Source organism: Dicentrarchus labrax, unplaced genomic scaffold (genome assembly GCF_905237075.1).
Source record: "Dicentrarchus labrax unplaced genomic scaffold, dlabrax2021, whole genome shotgun sequence".
Classification (NCBI taxonomy): domain Eukaryota; kingdom Metazoa; phylum Chordata; class Actinopteri; family Moronidae; genus Dicentrarchus; species Dicentrarchus labrax.
This window is the reverse complement of record NW_026136712.1, coordinates 2,186,105-2,212,291: the sequence shown is the minus strand read 5'-3', so window position 1 is coordinate 2,212,291 and position 26,187 is coordinate 2,186,105. Positions and strand designations below refer to the sequence as shown.

Genomic DNA, 26,187 nt, shown 5'->3' with positions numbered 1-26,187 from the left:
CCTGCAGCAGAGCGTGAGGCGCTATCTCCACCACCACAGCGTTTTCAGGCACCAGACTGAGGCCCTCCTGGAACAGCACCGGGCTCACCAGGTTGTTGACATGGTAGTCAGCCGAGCTATACAGAGCCAGAGGAGAGTCCCACTCAGACTGTGGGATGCTGGTGCTGATCCAGCGGGAGGAGCGCTGCCGTGGCTCTTTGATCACCTACACAGGTGGAGGATGACATTTTATATTATCTGTTAATATTCAAATACTTGCCAAACAGCATGTGTTTCCCAGTCTCCCCAGTAGCTGCCCCTGTACCAGCAAGAGTCAGAGCTTCACTGTTGCATACTACAGCAGAGCTACGTACCTTCTTCAGAGCAGCCAGCAGGGTTGGAGCGATGGAGGCCATGTAGTAGGAGTGGAAAGCGACACCAGCGCTGCGCACCTCCTTTGCAAACACTCCCTGCTCCTTCAGCTCAGACACAAATTTACTGATTGCTTCCTGATGAGAGACACACACACACCACATCTGTCAAGACACACACAGCACCTGGGGGAAAAAAAATGCTTACATAATAGAGTTGCCATTATTCGTTTACAATGTTTAACATTCTTCTCTTCCTGATGTCGTCTGTCAGAAAAACGTCTGAAGCTATGCTGACCAGTTCAATTAGCTATGTCAGGGTTCCCACTCTTATTTCCAGGAAATATTCCAGGCTTTTTCTTGACACTTCCTAACACACATCATTAACTGGAAGTCGTAGTTTAGAAACATTTTTCCCAGTTTTAGTTCTCCTTTTTTAAAGATGCAGGCTTCATGATGAAGGGACGCAGGTTCATTACAGGTAGGTGATCTGCATTTATAGGACACTCCATTTTCACTTTCCACTGTTCTCACCAGTCGATTATTCGGTAGTCTAACTTCAGTTCACTACAGTTTGCCTTTAACCAAGGTTTCCCAGGATATTATTGATTATTTTCAGGATATTTGGTCATTTTAATCAGTTTCCAGGTGTTTCCATGACTGAAAAACTAGCCTCTAAATTTCCAGATTTTCCAGCACCCATGGGAACCCTGTATGTATAAAGTTTTGCACAATAGTGTTTACAAAAACGTTCCCTAACTTTGCCTATATTGCAGGATGTGTAAGCTGTACCCTGCAGTTACTAACTCAACATGAGCAAATGGAAATGGAAAATTCAGGTTGTTTGGGTCTGATAGAATGTCAGACCTGAGGACCAGAGATGGTGACGGTGTCCTCGGCGTTGTGGCAGGCTGGGACCACTCCCTGAGGACACTGAGCCAGACACTCCTGCCAGGTCAACCCTTGAACACACACACAGCAAGCACAAAGGTAAAACATGTGCAATGTTTTGCATAAATTTAAACCAAACACAAAAAAGCTAACACGGTAAAATGAGTAAAGTTAATTATTTGTCTATCTCTGGTTCTCTTGTCCTGTCTAATGGAAATATACAGCATCCAGTTGAGTTTTATTGGTAATGTGTTATCAAGCTTCAACATAAGGCTCTCGTATGGTACTGCATTTGAGAGCAAGGTGGGTTTCTTCATATGTGTGTGCTCATTGAACACCACCACCTTTTCTTCCATGTTCAAGTTTACAGCCTTGCTGGAGCAAAGCAGTCTCGTTTCTTTAAGCCCAGTTCACACCAAGGACTCCTGATACGATGAGTTGAAACTTGCAACTACTTGCAATGCACTGGTCTGCAACATTCTGGAAACCTGCATGTTTACACATGTGCAACGCTTGGCCATACCTGCTCTGCAGCATAATAAGATTTTGGGCTGTTATGTATGGTCATCATTTCCAAACTGACATGTGTAAACTGACATCTACTGGGATTGTTAGCATAACTTTTGGCTATTAAGGTAATCACATTTTGGCTTATTACTAGTTAAATGTCTGTAAAAAGTATCACTATTACTCTAAGATAAGTTATATAAAAACTGATTATGATGATTTTAGGTCTTAATCTTGTTTTTTATGTAGTAAGAAGACGTTTATCATTGCAGTTTACAGTGAATGAGTAATGGGAAGAGAAAATGGGCTGAAAACAAAAAAATGTGCTGCTCACTCATTTTGAACAATCAAAGTAAACACAGATACATTCTTAGCTTGTATGGATGAAAATCCAAAGTAATCAATCAACAGAAAATACAACTCTGGCTGATGACTTTTATTTTCAGTGATTAAAATGTCAGTGATGTCTCCAAAACAGAAATGGTCTTTATGTTGTTTAAAACCTTTGTTAAAAGAAAGTAAACATCAGAGAAATTTAAACTTAATAAACCCTCCTTCACAGGACATTTAGTTGTCATTCCAAACAAGCACATTTCACAATGAATCCCTTCTCTCTACACAGTGTGCTTATTCCATTAAACCCAGCTGTTTACTATGGTAAAGAACCACTGCCCTCTCTCCCTCTTACCGACTGCAGCCATGCCTCCTGGAGGAAGATTGGCCTCCTTGATGCAGCGGCCTCTCCAGTAGGCGGCGAGGATGGCCTCACTGTGGCTGAGGGAGCCGTCAGCATAGCCGCAGGCCAGCTCTCCCACCGAGTGTCCCACAATGCCGTCAGGCTGCAGACCCATCTTAGTGAGCAGGTCAATCTCAGCTATCTGTAACAGGGGGAGCCACAGAACATATGCAGGCTTATTTATATAATTTGATTTTAAGTAACTGTACACATAGTCTTAGCCCCCTGTGCACAAGTATCAGTGTGTTTTTATAGTGGTTGACATTTAGCACTGCAAACTCTGCCCAAATAGTTCCTAGATCACCAGAGCAGGGTCCTTTTGGAAAAATCCCTGTGGCAGTAAATGGCCAAAAGTTGCCGTTTTGTGTTCAGATCACCTGTAAGATGGAGCAGGATATCAGAAGTACATGTGGAGGTTTTTAGATTCCAAATCTGTAACTTGTATTAAAATGACACCAATTTGCATTTGCGTTCACACATTGAACACAACATCTCCACTCTACCTGTATGGCAGCGAGGGCGACAAAGGCGTGAGCAGTGTCTTCAAAAGTAGCTTCATCTGCCTCCATGAGCAGGCGAGACACCACCAGGCCGGTGTCCTTCAGGGCTTCATCCGACCGCAGGATGGACTCCCTGAAATCTGGCAGCTGCATGAGGCTGCGGCCCATACCTGCCCACTGTGTTCCCATACCTGTTCATACAGTCGCACATACATCAGTTACTGAAAAGACCCAACAGTCCCATTCTAAAGCTCAACAGTCATTGGTCACTGACCACGCAGTATTTGTCTAATGACTCACCTGAACAGATGTACCAGAGCGGCCTGCCGGTGGCCTGCAGCTGCTGCACCTCTGTGGCGTCACTCTGTGAGCCAATCAGAGTGTAGCCTCGGTAGGGCATGCTGGCAGTAGGAACACCCGACACCTCGTTCAGCAAAGACAGGAAGCTCTCATCTGCAGCGTGCTCCTTCCCCTTTTGGAGCATAGCGTTCACCGCAGCCTCTGTGCGGCCACAGGCCTGAAGCAGCCTCGGAACAGTCCTGGAGGGTGCGGCCACATCGGCCGGTCTCTCTGCTGGGCGGAGGATCACGTGAACATTCGAACCTCCAAATCCAAAGGAGTTGATGCCTACAATGCCGCCTCGAATGGGAATGGGCCGGTCGACAACTTGAACCCGGCCGTCGGTAAGGGCAGGAATGTCGGGGTTAGGACTTTTGAAGTGCAGGTTTGGAGCCCAGACTCCTCGCTCCAAAGAAAGCAACACCTGCATGTGGGATGAAAAACAATCAATAACATAAAAGCAAAGGCTAGATGATGAGCAGAACTTAAGTATGGCTGAAATCACTAAAATAGCTCCTCATCCACAATACGGAGCAAAAAAACCCCAACAACCACAACCACAGCTGTCTCTGGCTTTAATATATTTGACTTTAATTCATGCCAACTGCATGAATGATTACATACATTTCTAACAAAAAAAACATTGAGCAAATAAAAACCAAATTACAGTTTAAACTTCCGAACTTAAAATCTCATTCTATCTTTGACATTATAAATTAGACAGCAGAATGCTTGACCTAATAACCGAGTTCAAATCCATCAGTGATGCAGGCTGTTAATCACAAAACACTCTTCTTTCTTGCTATCATTTAACTTTTAACACATTGCAGTTTTTTTGCAGTGACACTGCATTCTCTCGTGCACCACGTGCCAAATATCTCGCACGCACATGGCTCTTTTAGTAAATGGAACAGGGTACAAAATAAACAGCCCTCAAGCGCCAAATGCGGGTACATTTTGGGTTTGACAAATCAAATTAAAAAACAGCTTACTATTACTATTTGCCACTTTCTACACAATTTCTGTCTATGTTTTTGCCATTAGAAACATCTGTGTGACATGTTATTAAAGGTGGCGTCTGAACAAGCTGTCAGATCCTGGCTAAAATAAAATTCAAAAAAAGGTTTACATAGGCTCAAAAAGTGAGGTAATTCATCTTTAGTCAAATAATGCATGATGCAGACCGGGTGTAAAAATACTAATACATGTTAAGTTGCAAAAGAAAACAAGAAAAGAAAAAATAGTAGTGTTGTTGTTTTGAATCTTCAGAGCAGCCAGTAACAGGCATGCTGTTGCTCTCACCTTTGCCAGAGCAGCCAGACCAGAGGCCGGTTCTGGATGGCCCATGTTGGACTTAGTGGAGCCAATGAGCAGAGGCTCTCGCTTTGATTGACAGAACACACCGACAATGCCATTTACTTCCTGTGGGTCGCCGACCTGCATGTAGAGAGCAAAGACATTCCTGCTGAGTGACACTGGATGAGTGTGTGAAGGTGACCATTTCATTGCCAGATACAAAATGTTTAGAGATTTTAGATAATGTCTTATCATTTATTGGTCATGTGATGCAAAGATCAGCACTGAAACGAGTAGTCTGTTGCGTGCACTAACCTTTGTTCCGGTGCCGTGGGCTTCGACGTACTCCACCTGCTCAGGAGTTACATTGGCTTCCTGGTAGAGAGAACGAACCAGCCTCTGCTGCATCTCACCTGAAGGGAACGTTACACCTGAGGGACCAAGAGAGTGTGTGAGGACCAGTGCAGTACACCATACCATGAAAAACCAGAAAATATGTAACTTTCCTTTACAACTGAAAAAGCACTTTCTGAAAGTAGTCCTGAGCAGGGCAGCTGAATGCTTATGATTATAACTTAGACTTATATAAAACTTAGAGTGTGGATGGGTGTGTCCCTGCACTTTGTCGGTCTGCTGTGGCTGGAGCAGCTGACCAGTTAATGAAATTTGTGACGAGAATAAAACTGAAAAAAATGTTGCATTTTTAGCTTTTAGCTCACTTTTACCTCAATATTTGACACTCATTTTCATATTTGGCCTCATTTACATTTAATATCAGACATTGTAATATTATATATATCACTCAGGAAAGGATAATTGGTCCCCTTTCAGTCAAAGTACAACAACAGTCGAACAGTATTATCAGTAAAATGTTCTTAAAGAATGAAATGATTCACTATGTAAAAACACTCTACTGACTATCTCTACAGGTTCAGTGAAATCCCTAATGTGTCACAGCATGAGTTCACAGCTCCTCACCCTGCTCTTTGTATCCATCTGTGTTGTTGCCAGCATTAAGCACCGTGGCGTAGACCCTTTTAGCCGCCGACCGCTTGGTCAGCAGTACTGCCACCGCTGCCTCAGAACGGCAGTATCCATTTCCTGAAACAAAAATATAAACTTTATATAATGGTATACCCACAATGGTGACAGTGAGAGCTAGTGAAGAGAGGACAGGAAACAATGGAGAGAGAGATGCAACAACCCCGCCAGACTCAACTGGGGGATGTTGTTGTTCATGGTTGGGGTCTGGGAGCACCCCACAAACCTTCTTTTACCTGATGAGTCAAAGGACTTGCAGGTCCCCTCAGGACTGAGCATGCCCAGTTTCATGAACTGCACCGAGGTGTTTGGCTTGAGTAGCAGGTTGACTCCCCCCACCAGAGCGGCGTCACATTGGCCTTGGCGTATGGCGTGGAAGGCGTTTTCTAAAGCCAGCAGGCTGGAGGAGCAGGCTGTGTCTATGGCGGTGCTGGGGCCTGGAGGAGGAGAGGAGAGGACTGGGATTAAAGCTGGAAACCACATCTGCAGAAAAGGATACCCTCGGATACTGGACAGCATTCAAAATGTGGAATGGTTCAAGTTGACTAAATGACATTAAAGGCCCAGTGTGTAACATTTAGAAGGATCTATTGTCAGAAATGGAATATAATATTCATAGGTATGTTTTCATTAGTGTGTAATCACCTGAATAAAGGAACTGTTGTGTTTTTGTTACTTTAGAATGAGCTGTTTGTGTCGTCAGATGTTGCGGGCATGTTGAACTGCCATGCTTCTACAGAAGGCAGCCCAGAGTGGACAAACCAAACACTGGCTCTAGATAGGGGGGTTTGCAATATCTGCGCATTACATAGCCACTGTAGTTCCTTTTTACACGCTTGGAAGAGGAGGGGGAAGCCATCGAGTTGTGATCTGCAATGATAGCTACATGCCACTAAATTCTACACACTGGACTTAAAAGCACTCAGAGAGTGCATGACTGAACAATCCTCTAAATTAAATTGTAATAACAGACAACCTGCACCCAGCTCTGCTTGAAAATACAGACAGCATACAATCATGCTGATGTTAGCAATACCTTTAGTGGAATTCTGTCAGCTATGCATGAGGATTATGAATGTTACACAGACTTGTGCAGTAAATTACATTCAAACTGATCCACAAAAGGCCAAATGCCATTAAATGCAGGCTCTGTCATAGTAATTATGTCTATGTCTATCTAACTAACTAACTACTCTATCAAACCACTGAAGGAGCTCTGAGTTGAGAGATGTGTGGCCACGTGGGGGCAGCATTGTATCCAGATATGCACTGATACAGAAGGCTGCAGTATTCTCTTAAACCATCCTTTGGCTCAGCATCCATGCAGACAGGAGACAGGGGAGAGAGATGGGTGTGACAACAAAGGTCGCTGGCTGGAATCGAACCAGCGATGGTTGCGACCATGTGGCCATGCAGCATGCACTGTAAGCATTTGTTTGTATTTTCAAGAGTTAGTATTGTTAGTTAGTACTGTCCACCATAATACAATAGTGTTATAAGTACAAAAGCTATAAAAAATTACAGACACTTCCAAACTTGCAGATCTGATTTCAACTGCTTGTAACCATAGTTTGTAACCATGGTAATTAGAGTGAGGGCATAATTTAGGGAAAGCAAGCATTACAGATAAACAGTTTCTAAATCAATATTCCTAATCTTACTTAAGACAGGAAAAGTGTATTAGAAGAAGAAGATATATACTTATTGATCCCCTAGGGGAAATTCTTCTTTTCACTCTTTTCTATTCTCTCTCTAACACACACACACACACACACACACACACGGTTCTTGGGGTTAGGTTGCCTTGCTCAAGGGCACCTTGGCAGTGCACAGGAGGTGAAACTGGCACCTCTCGAGCTACTAGTCCACACTCCATATTGTGGTCTGTGGGATTTGAACCAGCGACCCTCCGGTTCCCAAGCCATATCCCTACACACTGAGCTACTAACTTCCCTAAATCTTAAAAGGTCCAGTGTGTAACATTTAGGATCTATTGTCAGAAATTGGATATAATAGTCATTGCTATGTTTTCATTAGTGTATAATCACCTGAAAATAAAAATCATTGTGTTTTTGTTACCATAGAATGAGCCCTTTTTACCTCTCTACGGGTTGCCATGTTGAACCGACATGTTTCTACAGTAGCCCAGAAGGCACAAAACAAGCACTGGCTCAGTTGCGTTTCGTGGCCACTGTAGTTTTTCCCTCGTGCTTAGAAAAGGAGGGTGAAGTGAGTGAGTTACAACCTGCAGGTACACTGCTAGAGGTCACTAAATCCTACACAATGAACCTTCAAATAAACTCTCCTAACTATAGGATAACTTAAGCTATCCTAACTTCACTTTTTCACCTTTCCAGTGTTAGCTAATATTTTATTTCCCTGAGTTAGCCTTGTTTTCAGTTTGCTAAAAAGAACATCTTTGGATTTCTCTACAGCCGTTAGCTCTAACTCATCTGTCCTAAAGTGCCCCTTATTGTTTTTGCTCCATTTTTTGTATGTTTCAATCTGTTTCAATAAGAAAATCAATGGTTACAAAGTTGTTTAGCTCAGTGAAATAAGAAAGCCTTGCTATGTAACAGGCATAAATGTTTATAAGTGCTGTTGGATTGAGTATTTAGTATTTAGGATTTCCTAACGTGAGATAAGATAAGATGGAAGTAAGATAAGATTAGCTAGTATTTGCTTCTGTAATACCAAACTGGGGAAAATCCCATCTTCTCTTTAACTTCCTATCTTAACTTAAGACTTAAGATAGGAAGTTTCTGTAATACGGCCCCTGGTATTTAAGTTCACGTATTCTCACATTCCAGATTCAAACAGAAACAAGATAACAAACATGCTCTGTGACATCTCCAGCTGGTGTATATTTGTGCTTCAGTGCCGGGGAGTTTTCAGAGCAGCATCAATGTAACAGCATAAAGCACTGAAGGCATATGTTGGAGCTGGCTGTGTGTGCGTACCACTGAAGTCAAAGAAGTAGGAGAGTCTGTTGGCCAACATGGCGCGCTGGCAGCCAGTCATGCTGTAGCCCAGTAGCTCCTCTGGATCTCTGCTGAAGGCCTCGCCAGCCTCTGAGCCGCTCACTCCGATGTAGACGCCTGTCTTACTGCCGCGCAGTGTGGTCGGGTTCAGTCCTGTGTCACAACATTTCATTGTGTTTTTAAACCATCCACTCAGTGGATCAGGTAGCATCAGGTAGCCTCACTCATATCACTAGCTCTTTCTGAAACTACCCCACCGAGTTTTAAAACAGGTGATGTAGAAAATATAAATAACTATTCAGTCACACATTTTTACTCATGTTACTGTCCTTTACCAATCTGCAGTGCTGAGGCTTTTTACCCCGTTTCCTCACCTCCGTCTACGATGGCCTCGTAGGCAATCTCCAGCATGAGCCGGAGCTGGGGGTCCATGGTGTTGGCCTGTTTGGGGTGGACTCCGAAGAAGGCTGCATCGAAGTGGCTGATATCCTTCAGTTTACCATTCCTCTTTGGAAGACCGTACAGACCTAGAAATAGAAAATGTGGAGAAAAGGTCATTTTGAAAAGAATTCCTCACACAGGAAGTTGTATAAAACGTCAGAAAATACTCAAACACAAGAGATCTAGAAACAAAATATAGAGCAAGCAGGTACAAAAGATGAGGCATTTCTTTAATAACTGTTACAGTACATGTGACCTTATGAAAGAGGGTTTTTGGCTCAGAACCAACAGAAGACGGTTTACTCAAAAATACAAGCATATCTACATTGTCAGGGGTTAGTTATACATGTAGTTCTACACTTAAAGGAGTATTAGGTAGGATTATTTCTATAAAAATAGCAATAGACCCAAAACACAAAAATAATCTCTCTCAATCATCCATTATAACCCAGTAGAAGTGTGTGGCAGTGTCTTTATTTGTATTTTCTGATGTTGCTGTGCGCAGGACGTTTCTGTCTGTCTGTCTGTCTGTCTGTCACACAACGAGCAGCAGGTCTGTGTGTCAGGATGGGCAGACAGGATGAAGCTATACTCCAGCTGAATACACACACAATCAACAAATATGGTTCCTTCCTGCAGGGTTGTGTGGAGGTGTGGCTGTGTGTATTTGTGCTTTAGAATGTAACCTCTGGGAAACGATCGGAAGATAACACTTTATTTTCCTGATTCAATGCTTTGTTATCGCTAATGTCACTCCATGTCCTCATAAACATAGCTTTGAAGCTCTAAAAGACTCCCCTAATATTCATACTTTAAAATGCTACACTTGTAGTAAACAACAGATTCATAGACCCAGTATATCTGCATAGAGCCTCCAGCTATAGCATGTGTTGCCACATACAGTCGGTGAGAAATGAAACTAAACAATGGTACCAAACTTGGCAACCTCATTATGACAACAAGAGTTCAGGAAGCTGCACCCAGCTGTTGAGTGACAAGAAACAGTGCCAGCACATAACTCTTAACGCAAATTGTAATTTTGGCAGAAGATACAAAATATTTTTTCCCAGAGGATAACAAGGTTAGCAGTTTCCCCTTGCTTCCAGTTTTAGGTTAAGCTAAGCTAACCACCGTCTGACTCCAGCTCAGAATATTTTCTCATCGCACTCTCAGAAAGAGAGCTAAAAAGTGCATTTCCCAAAATACTGACCAATTTCTTTAAAATATCCTGTGTGAAATGATGAAGCCTCGGAATAAAGGGATAATGTACAGTGAGCCTGATAAAAACAATGTGCATGGAGGAGGATCACTCTCACCCATATTCAACTGGAATGTTCAGGCTATGCAAACTCAGACATTTCTAACTTGCAGTAAACTGGTTCACAGTCACTCAGTCTTTTATTTTCCAACCACTTAGACTGTGGCACCCTGCACAGTGAGAAAGGCGTGAGCCGAAACCTGTCTGACTGTTACTCCTCTACTGCAGTAAAAAAAGTGAATAGCAATGCAGCAAATGTGAACTTCAAAAGACTACTTTGTACTCTGAGTGTGGACCAGTTTAACTCTAGCTGGACATAAGCAGTTTGCTGTACTTTATTCCTCATAAACATGTCTGTCATTTCCCATGTTTTTGTTCTTTTTGTCCATTGTCACTAAGCAAGGACTCCCTCAGGCCATGAACCTCTCTTTGCTTTCTCCGTTTCCCCTTCTATTCTCCCTACTCTCCCATGATGCCCGGTGTGTGGTCTTAGCAGCATCAGCTGGCCCCATCCAACCCTTTCAGCAAATGAATGTGAGCTCAAGATGGTTGCCAAGCACTGAGAGATGGGTGTTTTATTCACAGAGGAAAACAACTGCCAGCAGGAGAGGGAGGACTGAAATGAGTGAGACGGCAGAGACCAGCAGGGAGAAAAAAGAGAAGTTATTAAAGCTGGACAGAGGTATAAAGTATAAAAGTAAAACTGGAGTAGGGTGAAATGATACAAGATGCCAAGTTTTGTGGATTACAGATGCTAAATGCTTTTTCTTGCTAAATTTGGTTAGTCAGGATGAGTGACCAACTTGCACTCACTGAGAGAAATACTAAGGAAATGGGTGAGTCTGCAAAAACACAGCCCCCCCATTCATTTCTGTAACAAAGCGGAGGCAGCCAATGCTAAGGAAGAAACGCAGGATTGACACCAAGAAAGTTGAAGCATGGACGTATTAGGAGGACTGGATACAGAGTTTGAGATACGGGTGTAAGAAAACATCAAATCGTGATTTTTTTTTTGTTTTTTTGTGTTATCGATTATAATTATATATTATATTTTTTGATAGGGCTATGATGGTGGATGTTACAGGGACTGTGATAAATGCAGATCACGCGGTTTTGTACTGCCAGATTCACAGCGCTAGTTGGAGACGGGCCCAAAACGTCCATGTGGCAATATTAAAAAAGGTTTAATATAGATTTAGATTCTGGCACCCCGTCTTTAAAGTCTGAATGGAAGTTGTTAAACTTATTTCATATGGAAATCTGACACTCAAAAAATACTATTTATCCACCATTTTACAGTCACTTTTTCCACAATGTAAGCAACCAATGATTATTTTCATTATTAACCATAATCTGTCAGTCATTTTACTGATTAATCAATTACTTGTTTGGTCCATGAAAATGGTGAAAAATGTTGATCAGTGTTTCCCTAAGCCCAAGGTGATGTCCTCAAATGTCTTGTTTTGTCCACAATGCAAATATATTCATTTTACCAGAAGTATTCACATTGGAGAAACTCAGAGACTTCGGACATTTATTCTTAAAAAACTATCAATTGATCAAAGTAGCTGCTGATTAACTCAATAGTTGACAATTAAAGGCATACTTTGCAGTTTTCCGGTTTTGTCAAACAGCTCCCCCTAGAGTCACAGCAGAGTACTTGTATTTAACGTTAACTGTCGTAAATACCACTCACCAGAGCCGTCTCTCTATACGGCTCTACGTCTCTGCACTCACGGCCTGATCCCCTCCCCCCTGTATACCGGTACATGTTCAGTAGGATGGAAGCGTTGGACATCGAACAGGCAAAGATAGACTCCGAAGATGTCTACTGACCAGGTAACGTCTGAGTGAAAAAATTAATTGACAAAATGCTGCCCTCTTCTCGGAGGCTTGGTTCAAAGCGCTGCATTGGCCAGTCAAATACATACAAGCGCACTATCCTGGTGGATTAGTTTGTAACTTGAACTTTACCAACGGTTAGCCAAAATGTTCTCACTACACAGGCAAATGGTTTTCTGGTCAGCCATCTGATATAAAATGACAATAAAACACACCAACTGAAGAGCCTCATATCACACACAGACTCACTGTCCTGCATGGTCTGCAAAATGGCTCCCTGACAGTAGTATTAGTGACAAAATGTTGGCTTTTGCACAGAGCCTCTGTCTGCTAGATCTGTTTTATTCAATAGTTAAACAACAATGCCGACAAACTGGTTGAGATCAAATCATAACCTATATCCCAGAAATCAGAAATGTTTACAACATCACCTGCTAAGATAACCATTGAGGTGGCACAGTGAAAAGAGCCGGTTATCATTTTAAAACGAGAAGAGTGTTTTCTTATCAATCATCTTATCGATGGGGCCCATAAGAGGTCATCACAACTATGTCAGAATGATGTTATTGATTAAGCAGTGATGGATTGTGGCAACCCACACTTTAGCTGGAGATGCTGCACAGGAGAAACTGAGATGCACTGTGTGTATAACTCAGCTTTAGCAGTGATTGCAGGTGTATTACCATTACTCTTTACTGCCTTTCATCCATAATTACTTTAATTACCACAGCATAATGGTTTGTTGTATTTTTAACTGAACAACCGATCAATCAATCAGTCATTATTGGTTCCACGCAGCACCCTGACCAATCAATCAAATCCAGCTTCATAAGGGCTCTCACCTGGTGTCCACCGCCGGTTGTCCTCTGTCACCATGTCCACACCGTTGAGGAGGTTTTCCCAGAATTCCTCCAGGTTGTTAGACTCGGGCAAACGGCCCGATATCCCTGCTATGACTATCTCATCCATGCTGAATTGCTGGAGAGAGACACAGAGAGCGAGAGAGATATGTCAACAAGATACAGCATTACTGTCCCCTGTAGCATTTCACAGCTTTTTTTTTTGATTGTTGCTGCCTAAAATGGCTGGTTGTCACGTCAGCTTTCTAAGAAACTGCAATGCTTGTTGCAATGTTTTAAGCAATGAAATTGCAATTATTATTTTTCATTATTTTGTTTAATACATTAAAAATTGAAGGCGACTTGTTCCAGTGAGAATACAATGGCACTGTTTGGAGGGTAAATGTGAGACGTCTTCATTTTGTGTAAGGAACTAGAATTATCGGTAACATTTGTAGGACAAAGCTGCACAGAATTCACAGAGATTAGTTGAATTTGTGTTAAATGTTGCAAATAACAACATAGCAACTTCCTGACTGTCATTATACAACACAAGGTTGTACGATGAAACGCAGCTGTAGCCCCCTGCAGGCTGACAGAATATGTAAAAAAAGAATTCAAGTCCTCAATTCTCTATACTAAAGATCAACACTGTGCCTTGGTTTAACATTTACAGCCCTTCTCCAGCTACTGTTCGGAATGAACTCTACAATCGGTGTACATCATTGGAACAATAATCTCTCAAAAACAAATATTCCTCTCTCCAGTGGGCTACATTTCTGACATTCTTTCAATTCCTGGGGCCTCGTTCACCAAATCTGCAACATGCGAGCTGAGCCCGTCAACGTGAGGTTGTTCGAAACATTTCACTGATCAAAACAAACACCACACTTCAGACCCAGGCACGAGCATGTAGTTGATTTTTAGTATTTGCTGATTCTCTTCATCATGTATGATAGTTAATGAATATTCTTTGGGTTTTGGACCATAAAGAAGCTGCATGAAGAAGTCAATTTAGGCTCTAGGAAGCAATTTTCTTCGACATTTTAGAGACATTAAGTGTGAAAACAATGGCTAATGATTTTTCTTTCTGGAATTCCACATTTTCGAGAATGTTCAATGAAAAAGATACCCACGCAGGTTTTTAATCTGCCCTTAGATTCTTATCTGTATTCACATTTTAAATTCCCTCAGCTTGATATTGAGGATAGCTGGCTCAGTGAACTACTGCCGGTCACTGATATATTGTACATATACAGTCCTGTTGGCAAAAGAAACGTGGGATAGCCTTGAAATTCTTAATCACAGCAAAACCTGCAATTTCAAAAAAGGTCCCTGTAGCAGTTGTAGTCTGTTATTATTGAGGCATATGTAATTGCATTGGCGTTGAGTGGCAGGTTTGGAAATGAGGAGTCCCTCTGAGCACGCATGAAAGCGCACTTACAGCAGACAATGTAGTCTGCTGATAGACTCCTCTGTGTACATGACTGAGCATATCCATGTTGTACTGTGTACGTCCTGGTCTTTGTTCCTCGTTTCTAGGCCAGGCCTTTTTGTGTCAGCAGGGCCAGAGCTGTCAACCAATGAGCTAGCAGCGTGGGACAGAGCTCCTCTGAATCAAACCACCATGTCTCTACCTCAATGTAGAGCAGCCAGAGAGGCTTCCATCATCCCCAGACTCCTTCCCTGCTAACATACTTTACACACCTCAGAGATGTACAGCACTATAGTCAATAGATACAAACTGGTACTAGGCAGACAAAAGAAACTCATTTCACCTTTGGAGGAGACATTCTAGTGAAAGTGAACTGGGGCAGTTCTCAGCAGAGTGGAGGCTTCAGATGAGGCAAAACCTCTCTGGCCACAGTTTGTTAGTTTTCTCTCTCTGACTCACACTTTCAAACAGCACCAGCAACTCATGCTTGCAGATTACAGTGAGCTCTGGTTGAAAGTCAGTAAATCAAACAAGTCCGTCTTCTGTATGCAGCAGACACACATTAATGCAGTTCAAAATATTACACAGAATATCAAAACTGAGACTCTCAATGGTGTTTCCTACAGTAAATCCATCCTGTGATCCATGTGGGCAAGCACCACCTTCATTAACACTGCCCAAGCATAGTTAATTATTGGACTGACATATCACAAACTCTCAGGTTTTACAGAAGCAACTCTATCTGACAGTGTCTGGAGCAGAGATTTTCTGATGATTTTTTTCCTTCTCTATCCCCATTCTGAAACCTGAACACTCTGCATCAGCCGTTACTGAAAACAAATCAGACACACGTGCAAAAAAAAAAAAAATATATATATATATATATATATATATATATATATATATATGTGTGTATACATACTTTTTTATGCACATGTATTTGATTTGTACTCTGTGGCGACTGATACACAGCGTTCAGGTTTCAGAATGGGGATAGAGAATGTATTTCTAAGCCTGTATGATTGCTATCATTGCTCTATGGCCTGACTCAGGATGAAGCCTTTGTCAGCGTCAGAGGCAGAGTAGGGCGGGTCATGACTTTGATATCCTGGTTCTGGGGCTAATAAATTCTTTGGTATCGGAGCAGTGTGTAGCCTGCATTTTAGGCAGTATTGGAGGAATTTCTGATACTGGTATCAATATCGTTGCAACCATTGACAGTATATATAATAATAATATATAATGGACAGAGCTTGTGGGTCTGAAAAGTGAAGCCAACGCATTACTGTCTTAAACCGGCATTCTATGTAAAAGGCCAGCAGGGGGAGTTCCATTGGCTGCAATCAAACACTGACACAATGCACTCTAAAGGAGAATGAGCCGACTTCTCACTTTGTTTATGAGCTCAGTAAACAGTTTCCTAATGAGTTTATGGTCTCAGTCTCTAGTTTCAGTCTTCTTCCATACAGCATGATGTTCATTTAGTAAATGATGGTCCCATTTAGAGTAAAACAGACCATAAAGCAGGGTATGCTTTAGGGTGTGGCTACCTTGTGATTGACATTATCAGTGAGTCCGTCCAGCTCAACGCACCAAACTCAGATCAAACTGTCAAACTAGGCAGTGCTGATCAAATATGGATCCAGATTCTGTTACTGTGTTGACTATTTCTCACTTTGTTTTAATAAATGTACTACATTCATGTACATTAGATATGTAATTGTATTTAAAAGTAAATAATAAACCAAAGTGAAAAAAACAAAAAGGTCAGAGCACCGCGGTGACACTGTGCTGACACAGGACAGTAGTTTCTTTACACTGTGCTCCACACAATACAGTACATAAATTATGCATAATACAGAGGTGATAGTGGGGAAGTGTTTTAAACTCGAATTATACTTTGTGTGCACACAGCCGAGAAGGTTGTAAATTTTATTATCTGCCAGCGTCTACAAAGATCCACATGGATGTCTTTGGGAGCGTGCAGACTACGCATCTACTGCACATGTTCTGCAGTATACACAGAGCTGTGGACCCAGACAAGTTCCATTTTCATTTTCTGTTTCAACAGTTTCCATTTGGAAACCCACTTCAGCACCTAGAATAGCTGGCTCTGATGTTATACTCTTAAGAATTTGAGCAAAAGCTTAACAACAAAAAGCAGACAAACAGGTAATGCTGGATGAACTGGTAGAGCAGTTTTAATTTATTTGAGTATTTGTCAGTTTACACAACTATTTTAAAATAGTTTGTTTTGGAAAAGGTGTGGGGCTAAGAAAACCCAGCAGCAAACAAAGCCAAATGGTTCTTATATTTTAGAATATTCCACTATAAACCTATATAAAGGCTCTGTCATGCAAAAACATTTTTTAAATACAGTGACATATCATGAAACTGCCAGAATCTTAAAAGATAGTGTGATACAAATCTTTGCTCATACCGCCCAGGACTACAAACAGGTCAGCTTCAGTGCTGTATAATGTGGTAGATGTCAATTAAGCCTGTATAAAATGAGGAAAATCTGCAATGTGAGATAACACTGCTCAATATTGTGATTAAAATATGACTTGTAATAAATAAACAAATATTTCAGTGTTCGTTAGGGGCGCATGACATGATAAAATCATCATATTGCAATTATTTTGACAGATATTACGATATAATTCACATTCATTAGTGTCATTTTTGCATCAGAAATGTAATTTTCACTGATCTCTGCAGAACTACAGTGCTTCATTATAATGCTGTTGTCACATATTTTACATTTAGCAAATAATTGCAGCATTTGCAATTTGCATATTGAACTTGGCCTTATTGCAATTTTGACAATATTTGGATTTACTGTGCAGCCCTAGTGTGCGTATACAGTTCCTATGTCTTGCTGCTTTAATAGGTACACTGCTAACATAGACCCCAAACATTGAACAGCCTGTGTCCACCGAATAAAGACATGACATTGATAATTGAACAAACTGCCCCATTGTCCTCGCTCTTCTGTCCTTACTCAGCCAAGATGCTAGCTAACCTCACCAATTAGTCTGAGCTAGCTAACAGCTAGCTGGGGCTTCCATCTGATTGGCCAAATGGTGTGTAAATACTGTATACAGATTTTTCTTATTCATTCCATTTCAGGAAGTGTGTGGTGTGTTCATTTATCATTCAGCAGCACTAATGTCAATGAGACAATCCAGGTAATGAGAGTCAGACTGTGAGCCCAGGCACAAGCAGGATGATCACAGTATGATAGGCTGATTGGATTTGAACTCAAGGATACACTGGTCGGGGATTAGACCTAATGTAGGACCTTCAGTACGATACCTAGCCTTACCTGACCCAGATCACACACTAACACCCTGCACACGACAGCAGGCATAAAGACACAATCAGATAGCTGCAAGCCGGGCTAGCCAACGCTTCTATGTACCATTACTCAGCATTCTGTAAACTGTGTCTCCTCCACGCAGCCTGTCTGTCACAGCAACCCCTTATTCCATTCCCACCAGCCCCACCATTCTGGATATTAGACTGCTGAGCTCATCCAGCAGCACCCAACAACAAGACCCAACTTGTTGTCACACAGCCTGATGGAAAGAACCCGAAGGTGCAAAAACAATGGCGACAAATGCCAAAATCTATCATTACTCAGCAGATAACTATACGATCCTCTTCCACCGAGGGAAGAAGACAAACTTGTTCCTGGATTACAGGGCTGAAACCAGTTCACATCAGTCTCTCTCTCTCGCAGGGACAAAACACATCCTTCAAATCATGTCCAGCTACATTCAAACTGCCTCATTTCACAGTGATTTGTTGTTAGAATTACATTTATGATTATCAAACAGCTATTTATTTTTGATTGATTTAAGCAGATTACACTTTTATACATCATGTGCTATTTTTCAATATTGCTATTCAAACTAATTAAATTATTGCTATTTTAAATATTGTTAATTATGTTGTAATTTAGGACTAATACTGAATACTAATAATCAATTAGTTAACACTGTACTACATGAGCCCACAAGCCAAGCTGGAAATGTGGCTGGAAAGAAAGATGGTGGACTGCCTGCCGGCGACTTTCTCTCTCTCTCACTCTCAAACACACACACACACACACACACACACACACACACACACACACACACACACACACAGCTAATTCCTCAACCACGTGTTAAAGTGAGCAAACTGCTCTAACTTTGTTCCAGTGTCTTTTTGTGTCTGTGTCTGCCAGTCTCCATACAAGAGGGAATTTCAGATACTTTTTAAGTCTCAATACAATGGCCTTCATTTGGTTAACCTAAAGCAGTGGTTCCAAACCCGGGGTTGCAAGGCCTTTTTTATTTGAAAATGTGCTAGAAAACTTAGACAATATACACAGTAGGCCTATATCTCAGCATTTTGTTCACTTCTGTTAAGAAAAGTAAAGTAATGTGTCGAACATTGCTATGGTCAAGCATACAACAACATATTATGAACATATTAAGTCTGTATGATTGTTAACAATTATTTTAAAAATTCCATAATACAGACAGATAATTGTATAAAGAGTTCCCTAAAGTTAGTTACGGAGTTCACTGTTTAGATTCCTTGTATAGTTTTGAATACAATATAAAATATCCATAAAATATGTCACTGAGTCAGGGGTTGTCAGGTTACTCAATGATAGAAAAAGGTTGGGGATCACCGACCTAAAGTAACACACAATTAGTAAAAACCACCTCCAAACAAGTGAAGGGAACAGTGACCATGAGTTTGTAAACCTATGGTCAAGGGTGGCTGGTGGTTTCAGTGACCTGCAAGTCCTCATGCTCCCTGTAAAGTGGGAACCATCTGCATGTCACTGCTATGACATGTGACAGACTGCAACACCAGCTGTATAAAAATAATAACAGACCACTGGCATGTTATTTGCTCCATACCGCATAGTTAAGTTCCAGCATGCACTGCAGTTACAGCAGGGTTAGCTAGTTGTGGACAGCAGCTTTCTTTAAACAGGCAGCTTTATCTGATGCACCATCACAATCTGAGGAAGATGAGGGCAAAATGTTGAACACAGTGGGCGATAAATAGGATACTGACGGACAGTTTGTTTAACTATTAACGTTAGCCTGTGTCTCACAATGTCTTTACTGGATACCGGCGTTTAGTACAGCAGGAGTTACCATCAGAGTGCAGTGGAAGCAGGAGGACCTACGCACTGAGAGGATGCGCTGTCGAACAATACACCAATCTTCGTTCATTTTTTGGGGCAATTTAAAAAGGCCTTTATCACCGGTAAACCCATTACACAATGCTAAATAATTTGAGAATAAGCAACAACAGGAAACATTTTTAATTGGCGCTTGAATATGATAATGATAACAATGATAATATACCAACATGGGTAATCTCCATCAGCAGGAAGCAGACAACGCTAACCATTTTCAAAAGTTATCATTCGTTGAAATAAAAGCTGCAGTACGGATACAGTATGTGCGCCCAACACAAGACACCAAAAATGTCAAGTCATATCGTTAATTGAAGTCCCATTGTCACATAACGCGGCCACACGCCGGTTTTAATAAAAGCAGTGACATGTGTAATATTTTAATGTTTAAACATTTTATAATTTAGCATACAACTGTTAAAGTCACGCACACCGGGCTGTGACGACGTTAGTCGCTATTACCCGTTAGCGAACTTACCTGTGCTGCCCGGACCGGTTTGATGTCACCAAAATATCACAAATTCGAACCACTTGGTGAAGAGTTAGCGCCTGTTTGGCATGTATACTATCGGTTGTTTCCGTTAGCTACCCTATACGGCTCCCCCGGTGCTGTTCCTCTTACTGTAACTGTGTCTCTGTCGCTTCCCTGTCTGTCTAAAGAGGTTGACGTTGGCCTTCGTGCTTCTGAGTCTTTTTACTCTGATGAATTTAAATGTCTCACATTCTGCCTGGCCACGCCACATGGGCTGACAGCTTGGCTTGGCCGCGCAGTCCAATGAGAAAAGAGGCAGGGCTCTCGGATCCAGCCAGTGATGGAGTAATTCGTTGAACGCCCCCGTAGAAAAAAAAATTTAATGTTGAGACGGGGTTATTGGAGTTCAAACGGAGGTTCTTCTCGGCCCCCACCGTCGCTCCACCAGGCTGCAGGCGACAGGCAGCAGCATCAGACTACTAAATAACACCGAAAGCGTCCATTAGCCTTAAAGATGAAATAAGAGTGTGGGAAAACGCACGTTCAGGTCGCCACATCTGACGGTAGCTAGCTAACTTGCGAGTGACGCACTTACCTTAAAGCGTAACAAAGCGGTACAGTGTGCGGCTCTGTTCGCTATTACCTTACATTATTTCTTTTTAATTGGGTTGGTTGTCACTTAAAATTGACCGAAGGTGAGTGTGTGTGTGTGTGTGTGTGTGTGTGAACCAAGGTACAGCATCTATATAAGCAACTAACTGGGGGTAAGGCGTTAGCTGCTTACCAACATACCTCATACCTTGTACTAAATTCCAGTCAGCAGCTGTCAGTGTTCCTGGGACTTATGGTACTGAACCCTTAGTTCACTAAAACCAAAGTGTGTGTATCTGTATTCCTTCTCCTTGCTACAGTGTGATGGTTTTTTTAGCTTCACTATACAGAATGATGGCTGTGACGTCTGACACTACAGGGGCGGATCTAGCTGGGTGGCATGGGGTGGCAGCTGCCCTACTGGCCACCCAGTTTGGTGGAAAATGCTGTCAAATTTAACGCATGAATTTAGATAAATGGAAAAATAAAGTGTGAAGAAAGAAGGTCCAGTATCAACTTGTACAGTGTGATGTAGAAACCTGAAGCCACCAGTGCACATCCACTGAGAATGGACTTTACAGTGAAGGAGGAGACATCTTGTGTCCAGCAGGACGACTTTAGAAAGGAACAATATTTGCATATTCAGAGATTCTGGAGTTTTTCATGTGGAAATTAGACAAAGTTTTCACAGAAAAAGAACCACAGACACAAAACATAACTGTGTAACTCAGTTAAGCGTGTTAGTAATGCTAACATCTGCTAATTAGTTAGCACTAATCACAAAGTAAAGCTGAGGTTGATGGGAATCTCATTAGTTTTGTAGGTGTTCGGTAATAAATCAGTATTTGACAAAGTAACATTTTCAGTTACATTTCATCTTCTAGGGCAGTGCTTCCCAACCATTTTGGTTTCAAGGACCCCAAATTGGTACACATCAGGCCACAGACCCATATTTGATGAGATGTAGTCTCAGGGATCCCCGTCTCACAAGATTTTGTTATTCCATACCTGTATGTACTGAAGATCAACAGTGAAGACTGAAACCTATGAACAGAATAGTTATTCTTATACATTCTTTCTTCTAGTCAATAAAATAATAATACAATTTACAATTTTCTGGGGACCCCTTTGTTTTCATCAAACTGCATACACTGAATATCAGTAGCATTTCATTTTGTAATATCTTAATATGTGTTCCCTGTTCTGTCATGAATATTTTCTTACTTTAATAAATAAAAAATGTCTGATGATAAAACACACAGTAATTGTGCTTTATGTGTTTAAAAAATAAATATGAATAAACCTTTTCTTATAAAACTCATTGATCAGCCTGTGAACCGTCATGTTTCATTTACATTACGTAACTTTACATTGAGTGTGAACGTACATACCGGCGTCGGCACATGTACACACACACACTGGAGTATTCTGAATGATACGCAAATTAGCCAATCATGGGGCGGGGGGGTGTGAGGCTTCGTCCAATCACAACAGAGGGGCGGGTCCTTTCAGGAGGTAGGGTGATTAAAAGGCGGGGCCCAAGTGGTGACGTAGCCGGGAACGCTCGTCTGACTTGTTGGGGTTACTGGAGTTCATCACATAGTATGATGTTCTGATCATCCTACTGACCTACTGTAGCAGCACACACTGACCTGTGATCGATAGAGAAACACACACATTGGTTGTCTGAAGTAGCCCTATTTATGTCACATTAATGCTAACTAGGAAATTTGGGTTTAACATACACAGTTTATAGAAACAAAATTCAGTCTATTGTGTTTAATAGAAATCTATTTTATAGCTGTATTGCTTAATAAAAATTAATTCAATAGCATTGTTTAAAGGTCCAGTGTGTAACATTTAGGAGGACCTATTTTCAGAAATGGAATATAATATTCATCGGTAAGTTTTCATTAGTGTATAATCACCTGAAAATAAGAAGCATTCTGTTTTTGTTACCTCAAAATGAGCAGTTTTTATCTACAGAGGGAGTGGGTCCCTTTCTGTTTCATGTCTTATTTAAAAATATAATAATTATAGTCATATTGTTTGATAGAAATTTATTTTATAGTCATATTGTTTAAAGGTCCAGTGTGTAACATTTAGGAGGATGTACTGCCAAAAATGGAATATAATATACATAGGTATGTTTTCATTAGTGTATAATCACCTCAAAAAAAGCATTGTTGTGTTTTCCTTAGAATGAGCCGTTTTTATCCACAGATGGAGTGATGGTAAATGGACCTGTACTTGTATAGCACCTTTCTAGTCTTCCGACCACTCATAGCGCTTTTACACTACATGCCACATTCACCCTTTCACACACATTCACTCAGTGATGGCAAAGCCCATCGAACAGAAACTAACTCATTCATACACATTCACACACCGATGCACAGCATCAGGAGCAATTTGGGGTTCAGTATCTGAATGGTAGTAAAATAATAAAACACAGAACTTACAACAGCCTTGAACGTTACATACATTACAAAACATTACTGAGGTTTGTACACAATAGGTCTGTTTGTTTTGTGGCCTGTTGTTGTCCCTTGACTGCTCAGGCACGTGAGCTCTGATGTTGGAAGCAGCAAAATACAAAAATATATTTCTACCATAAGTTTTATTGTAAAATGTAATTATGATATTTGTAACATTTCTTGACTTAGAGAGCACTTCTCTTGTTGGGCTTTAAAAGAGTTCCCAAAAGTTGGGGAACTCACTATAGACAGATAATAAATGAATGGCACAAATCAAAACAGAAGAGGCTGAGATATCTGGAAGCTCTTAGTGGGCTAAGCTCCAACATAAAATGGGATCCTATTCTTCCCATAAAGCAACTTGATATCTCTTCATTAGACCCTCCCTTTCAAACTGCAGGCTCTCTGTTATAAATGTGTGGCTGATATCATCCTGCTGACCTCACTATGACAACATCAGGGTTTATCTCTCAGACTTGACAGAGCTCCTCCAGTAGCACTCTCTCCATGAGCAGCATACTGACAGACTGTCAGTCTTTAACGTTGTAATTTCTGATCTTGCTCATCCTGTCTTGGGCTCCATGTCTGCTGGTCTTGGCAGTGTTTGACGGTGTTGTAGATGGGTTCCTTCTCTGCTTGAGCTCGGATGGGGGCTGGTTACGGAAGGGAGCGCTGGTACCGTGCACCATCATCTGGACTCCAGCACTGCCAGACTCAGCCACCTCCACCCTGCTAGGCTCGCCTTCACCTTTAAGTGCAGGGAATACAAAGAGGTGTAATTGTAATGGCCGTTACAGATGACACTATTTCATTTGCTGATGTCTTTGGATGCCTGAGTGGATCAGTGATCTGAGGTGTGACCATTAGTGACAGGAAAACTATTTAGAGCCATCCCTTTGTAAACCTTAATGAAAAATTTCTAGCTAACAAAGGACGTCCCGGAGGGGCTGCGAGCCGAGCTGCTGCTAACGTTAGCTCAGCTTGTTTCTCTGATAACTTAAGATCCAGACGTCCGATGACTAAAATCCTTCATCCGGTTCAAATCTAGAGTTAAAATGCACCAAGATCTAAACAGTGGATGGTAACAATGTGGCTTTAAACTGGATAAATAGTCAATGACAGCTTCTGGCAGACAACCACAATGCTGACGCAGGCACAGAAGGGGATATGACGCCATCGACAGGCGACCGGTGAAACACAGCGTTACCTTAATAAAATGACAAATTTGAGTTTGGAAATTTGGGATAATGGAAGTACACAACTCAACAACATATAGAACATAGCTCTAGTGTTTATAGATATTTTTAATGTTGAAATGACAGATTAGAGCTTTATATACTTCGCAAGATATTTTCTAGCACATGCAGCCATGGTTGCCTCTTCCTATTTGTATTTTGATACAAATGAAGATACAGATTACATTTTTCTCTTCCTCTATTTCCACATTGTAACTGTGCAGCATCTCCTCGCTCTGAATAATATAGGAACTTTATCTAACCTTTACTCATCCAGCTGTTCCATATCTGTAATACACTCTTTGACCCAGTGCAGTTATCATAAGTGTACTGAAAGCTCGTGCCAGGTTTGTCTGGTTTCACAACTGTTAGATGGCATGATGCTGATCACTGTGTCTCAGCCTGATCTGGCAGCTGCTCAGGTTGGGAAACTGTTCCCTGGAGAGCTGACAGAGACTGCAGCCACAAATTGGGCAACGTCCCTCCTTCTATCTGTCCATCACTGGTCCAACCACTGCAGCGGCATTCATACTGGCCAAGGACTTACTGTCCCTAACATAGAAGACTACACCCACTGGATGATTACTGATTACTGCTCCCTGTTCATACAAGACTACACTTATGTGAGGACTTCATGTATTTCAGGATGGGTAGAGAATGCGTCTTTCTGATTCTGTATAGTCATGAGAAATAAGCGGCTGTGTAGAGCCCCGCAGCCTGAGGGGTCCCCAATGTACATGAAAAAGAAAATGAATTCATGTCCACCTGTCAGATATTATTTCCTATGTGACCCATCCTGTAAATATTTTCTGAATGGTTCTTATTGGAACCGATACTGGTCATTTATAAAAGATTCTAAGTGTTTTATAGAAAGAGACAGACACAGTAAAATTTCCCCTAATATTGACATTCTTAATGTTATGTTATACATCAAACGCTGAGCTAAGGATTCTCATATTGTAGGTGCACCATTTTTTTTCTTAGTTGGATGAACACCAACCTTTGCCTCTCTCAGAGAGGAGCAGTATTTTAATTAACTGTATTTAAAATGGGTATTTAAAGAAACCCTCCAGACACGTATTAAGACGTACTGCATGAACAGATAATCTGCTTGGAACAATAATGTGTGTCTCCTTTGCTTTTTCCACAAAAAAGTATCATTAAAAAATGTTCACAGGTTTCACACTCTTCACTGTTAATCTGCCCATCTACAGTATAAACAGTTATGAAATAACAAAATCTTATCAGAGACGGGTACGTGGCCTGATCTGTATCAATTTGAAGGTCCTTGACACCAAAAAGGTTCACAACCACTGCCCTAGAGGATGAACTGTAAACCTTTCAACTAGTACATTCATCTTACTTTGTTACTTTGATGGTGGTGAACATACTGTTGCCCTGAGCTGATAGGAGTTGCTGGGAAAAAAGGACAGTTTAGGATTTGTAGGCGTATGGAAGACCCAAATTTAATAATGACTAAATAACATAAATATTGAAAAAACAGTGTCCGTCTCTAGCAGTCAAGCCCTAATTATTCTGGTGTGGTTACCTTCAGAGAAAATAGATGGACTGAGTCCATGGTCCAGTATTCCCCACAGCTGGTTTAATGACCGCAGTGATTCCTCTGATGACAGCAGAGACCTGGACTGACCTGAGCGGGGCTGTGGCCCACGGTCCAGGGACCTCACAGACTGGCTGAGAGGAGGAGTGTTCTCTTTGTTCTTGGAGCGCTAAAGAAGAAGAGAGT

General features: G+C 41.4%; 2 protein-coding genes across 5 annotated transcripts in view; both read right to left on the bottom strand.

The window, feature by feature from the left end:
* fasn (fatty acid synthase) overlaps positions 1-20,959 on the bottom strand; it is a 38,299-nt gene extending 17,340 nt beyond the window's left edge. The window contains exons 1-14 of one of the 2 annotated variants that reach the window (XM_051416723.1): positions 20,937-20,959; positions 13,025-13,160; positions 9,016-9,168; positions 8,621-8,794; positions 5,897-6,097; positions 5,598-5,720; positions 4,935-5,050; positions 4,626-4,760; positions 3,285-3,747; positions 2,988-3,175; positions 2,437-2,626; positions 1,218-1,312; positions 354-488; positions 2-205 (exon numbers count right to left, since the gene is read on the bottom strand). In XM_051416723.1, coding sequence (XP_051272683.1) covers positions 2-205; positions 354-488; positions 1,218-1,312; positions 2,437-2,626; positions 2,988-3,175; positions 3,285-3,747; positions 4,626-4,760; positions 4,935-5,050; positions 5,598-5,720; positions 5,897-6,097; positions 8,621-8,794; positions 9,016-9,168; positions 13,025-13,151 — 2,304 coding nt within the window. In that variant the 5' untranslated portion in view covers positions 13,152-13,160; positions 20,937-20,959. Of the gene's footprint in view, position 1; positions 206-353; positions 489-1,217; positions 1,313-2,436; positions 2,627-2,987; positions 3,176-3,284; positions 3,748-4,625; positions 4,761-4,934; positions 5,051-5,597; positions 5,721-5,896; positions 6,098-8,620; positions 8,795-9,015; positions 9,169-13,024; positions 13,161-20,143; positions 20,466-20,936 lie in introns of those variants that run through there. The other variant, XM_051416722.1, reaches the window with a different exon arrangement.
* A 1,814-nt stretch (positions 20,960-22,773) lies between these two features.
* ccdc57 (coiled-coil domain containing 57) overlaps positions 22,774-26,187 on the bottom strand; it is a 33,782-nt gene continuing 30,368 nt past the window's right edge. For all 3 annotated transcript variants that reach the window (XM_051416771.1, XM_051416772.1, XM_051416770.1), the window contains exons 19-20: positions 25,990-26,170; positions 22,774-23,953 (exon numbers count right to left, since the gene is read on the bottom strand). In XM_051416771.1, coding sequence (XP_051272731.1) covers positions 23,736-23,953; positions 25,990-26,170 — 399 coding nt within the window. In that variant the 3' untranslated portion in view covers positions 22,774-23,735. The remainder of the gene's footprint in view (positions 23,954-25,989; positions 26,171-26,187) is intronic.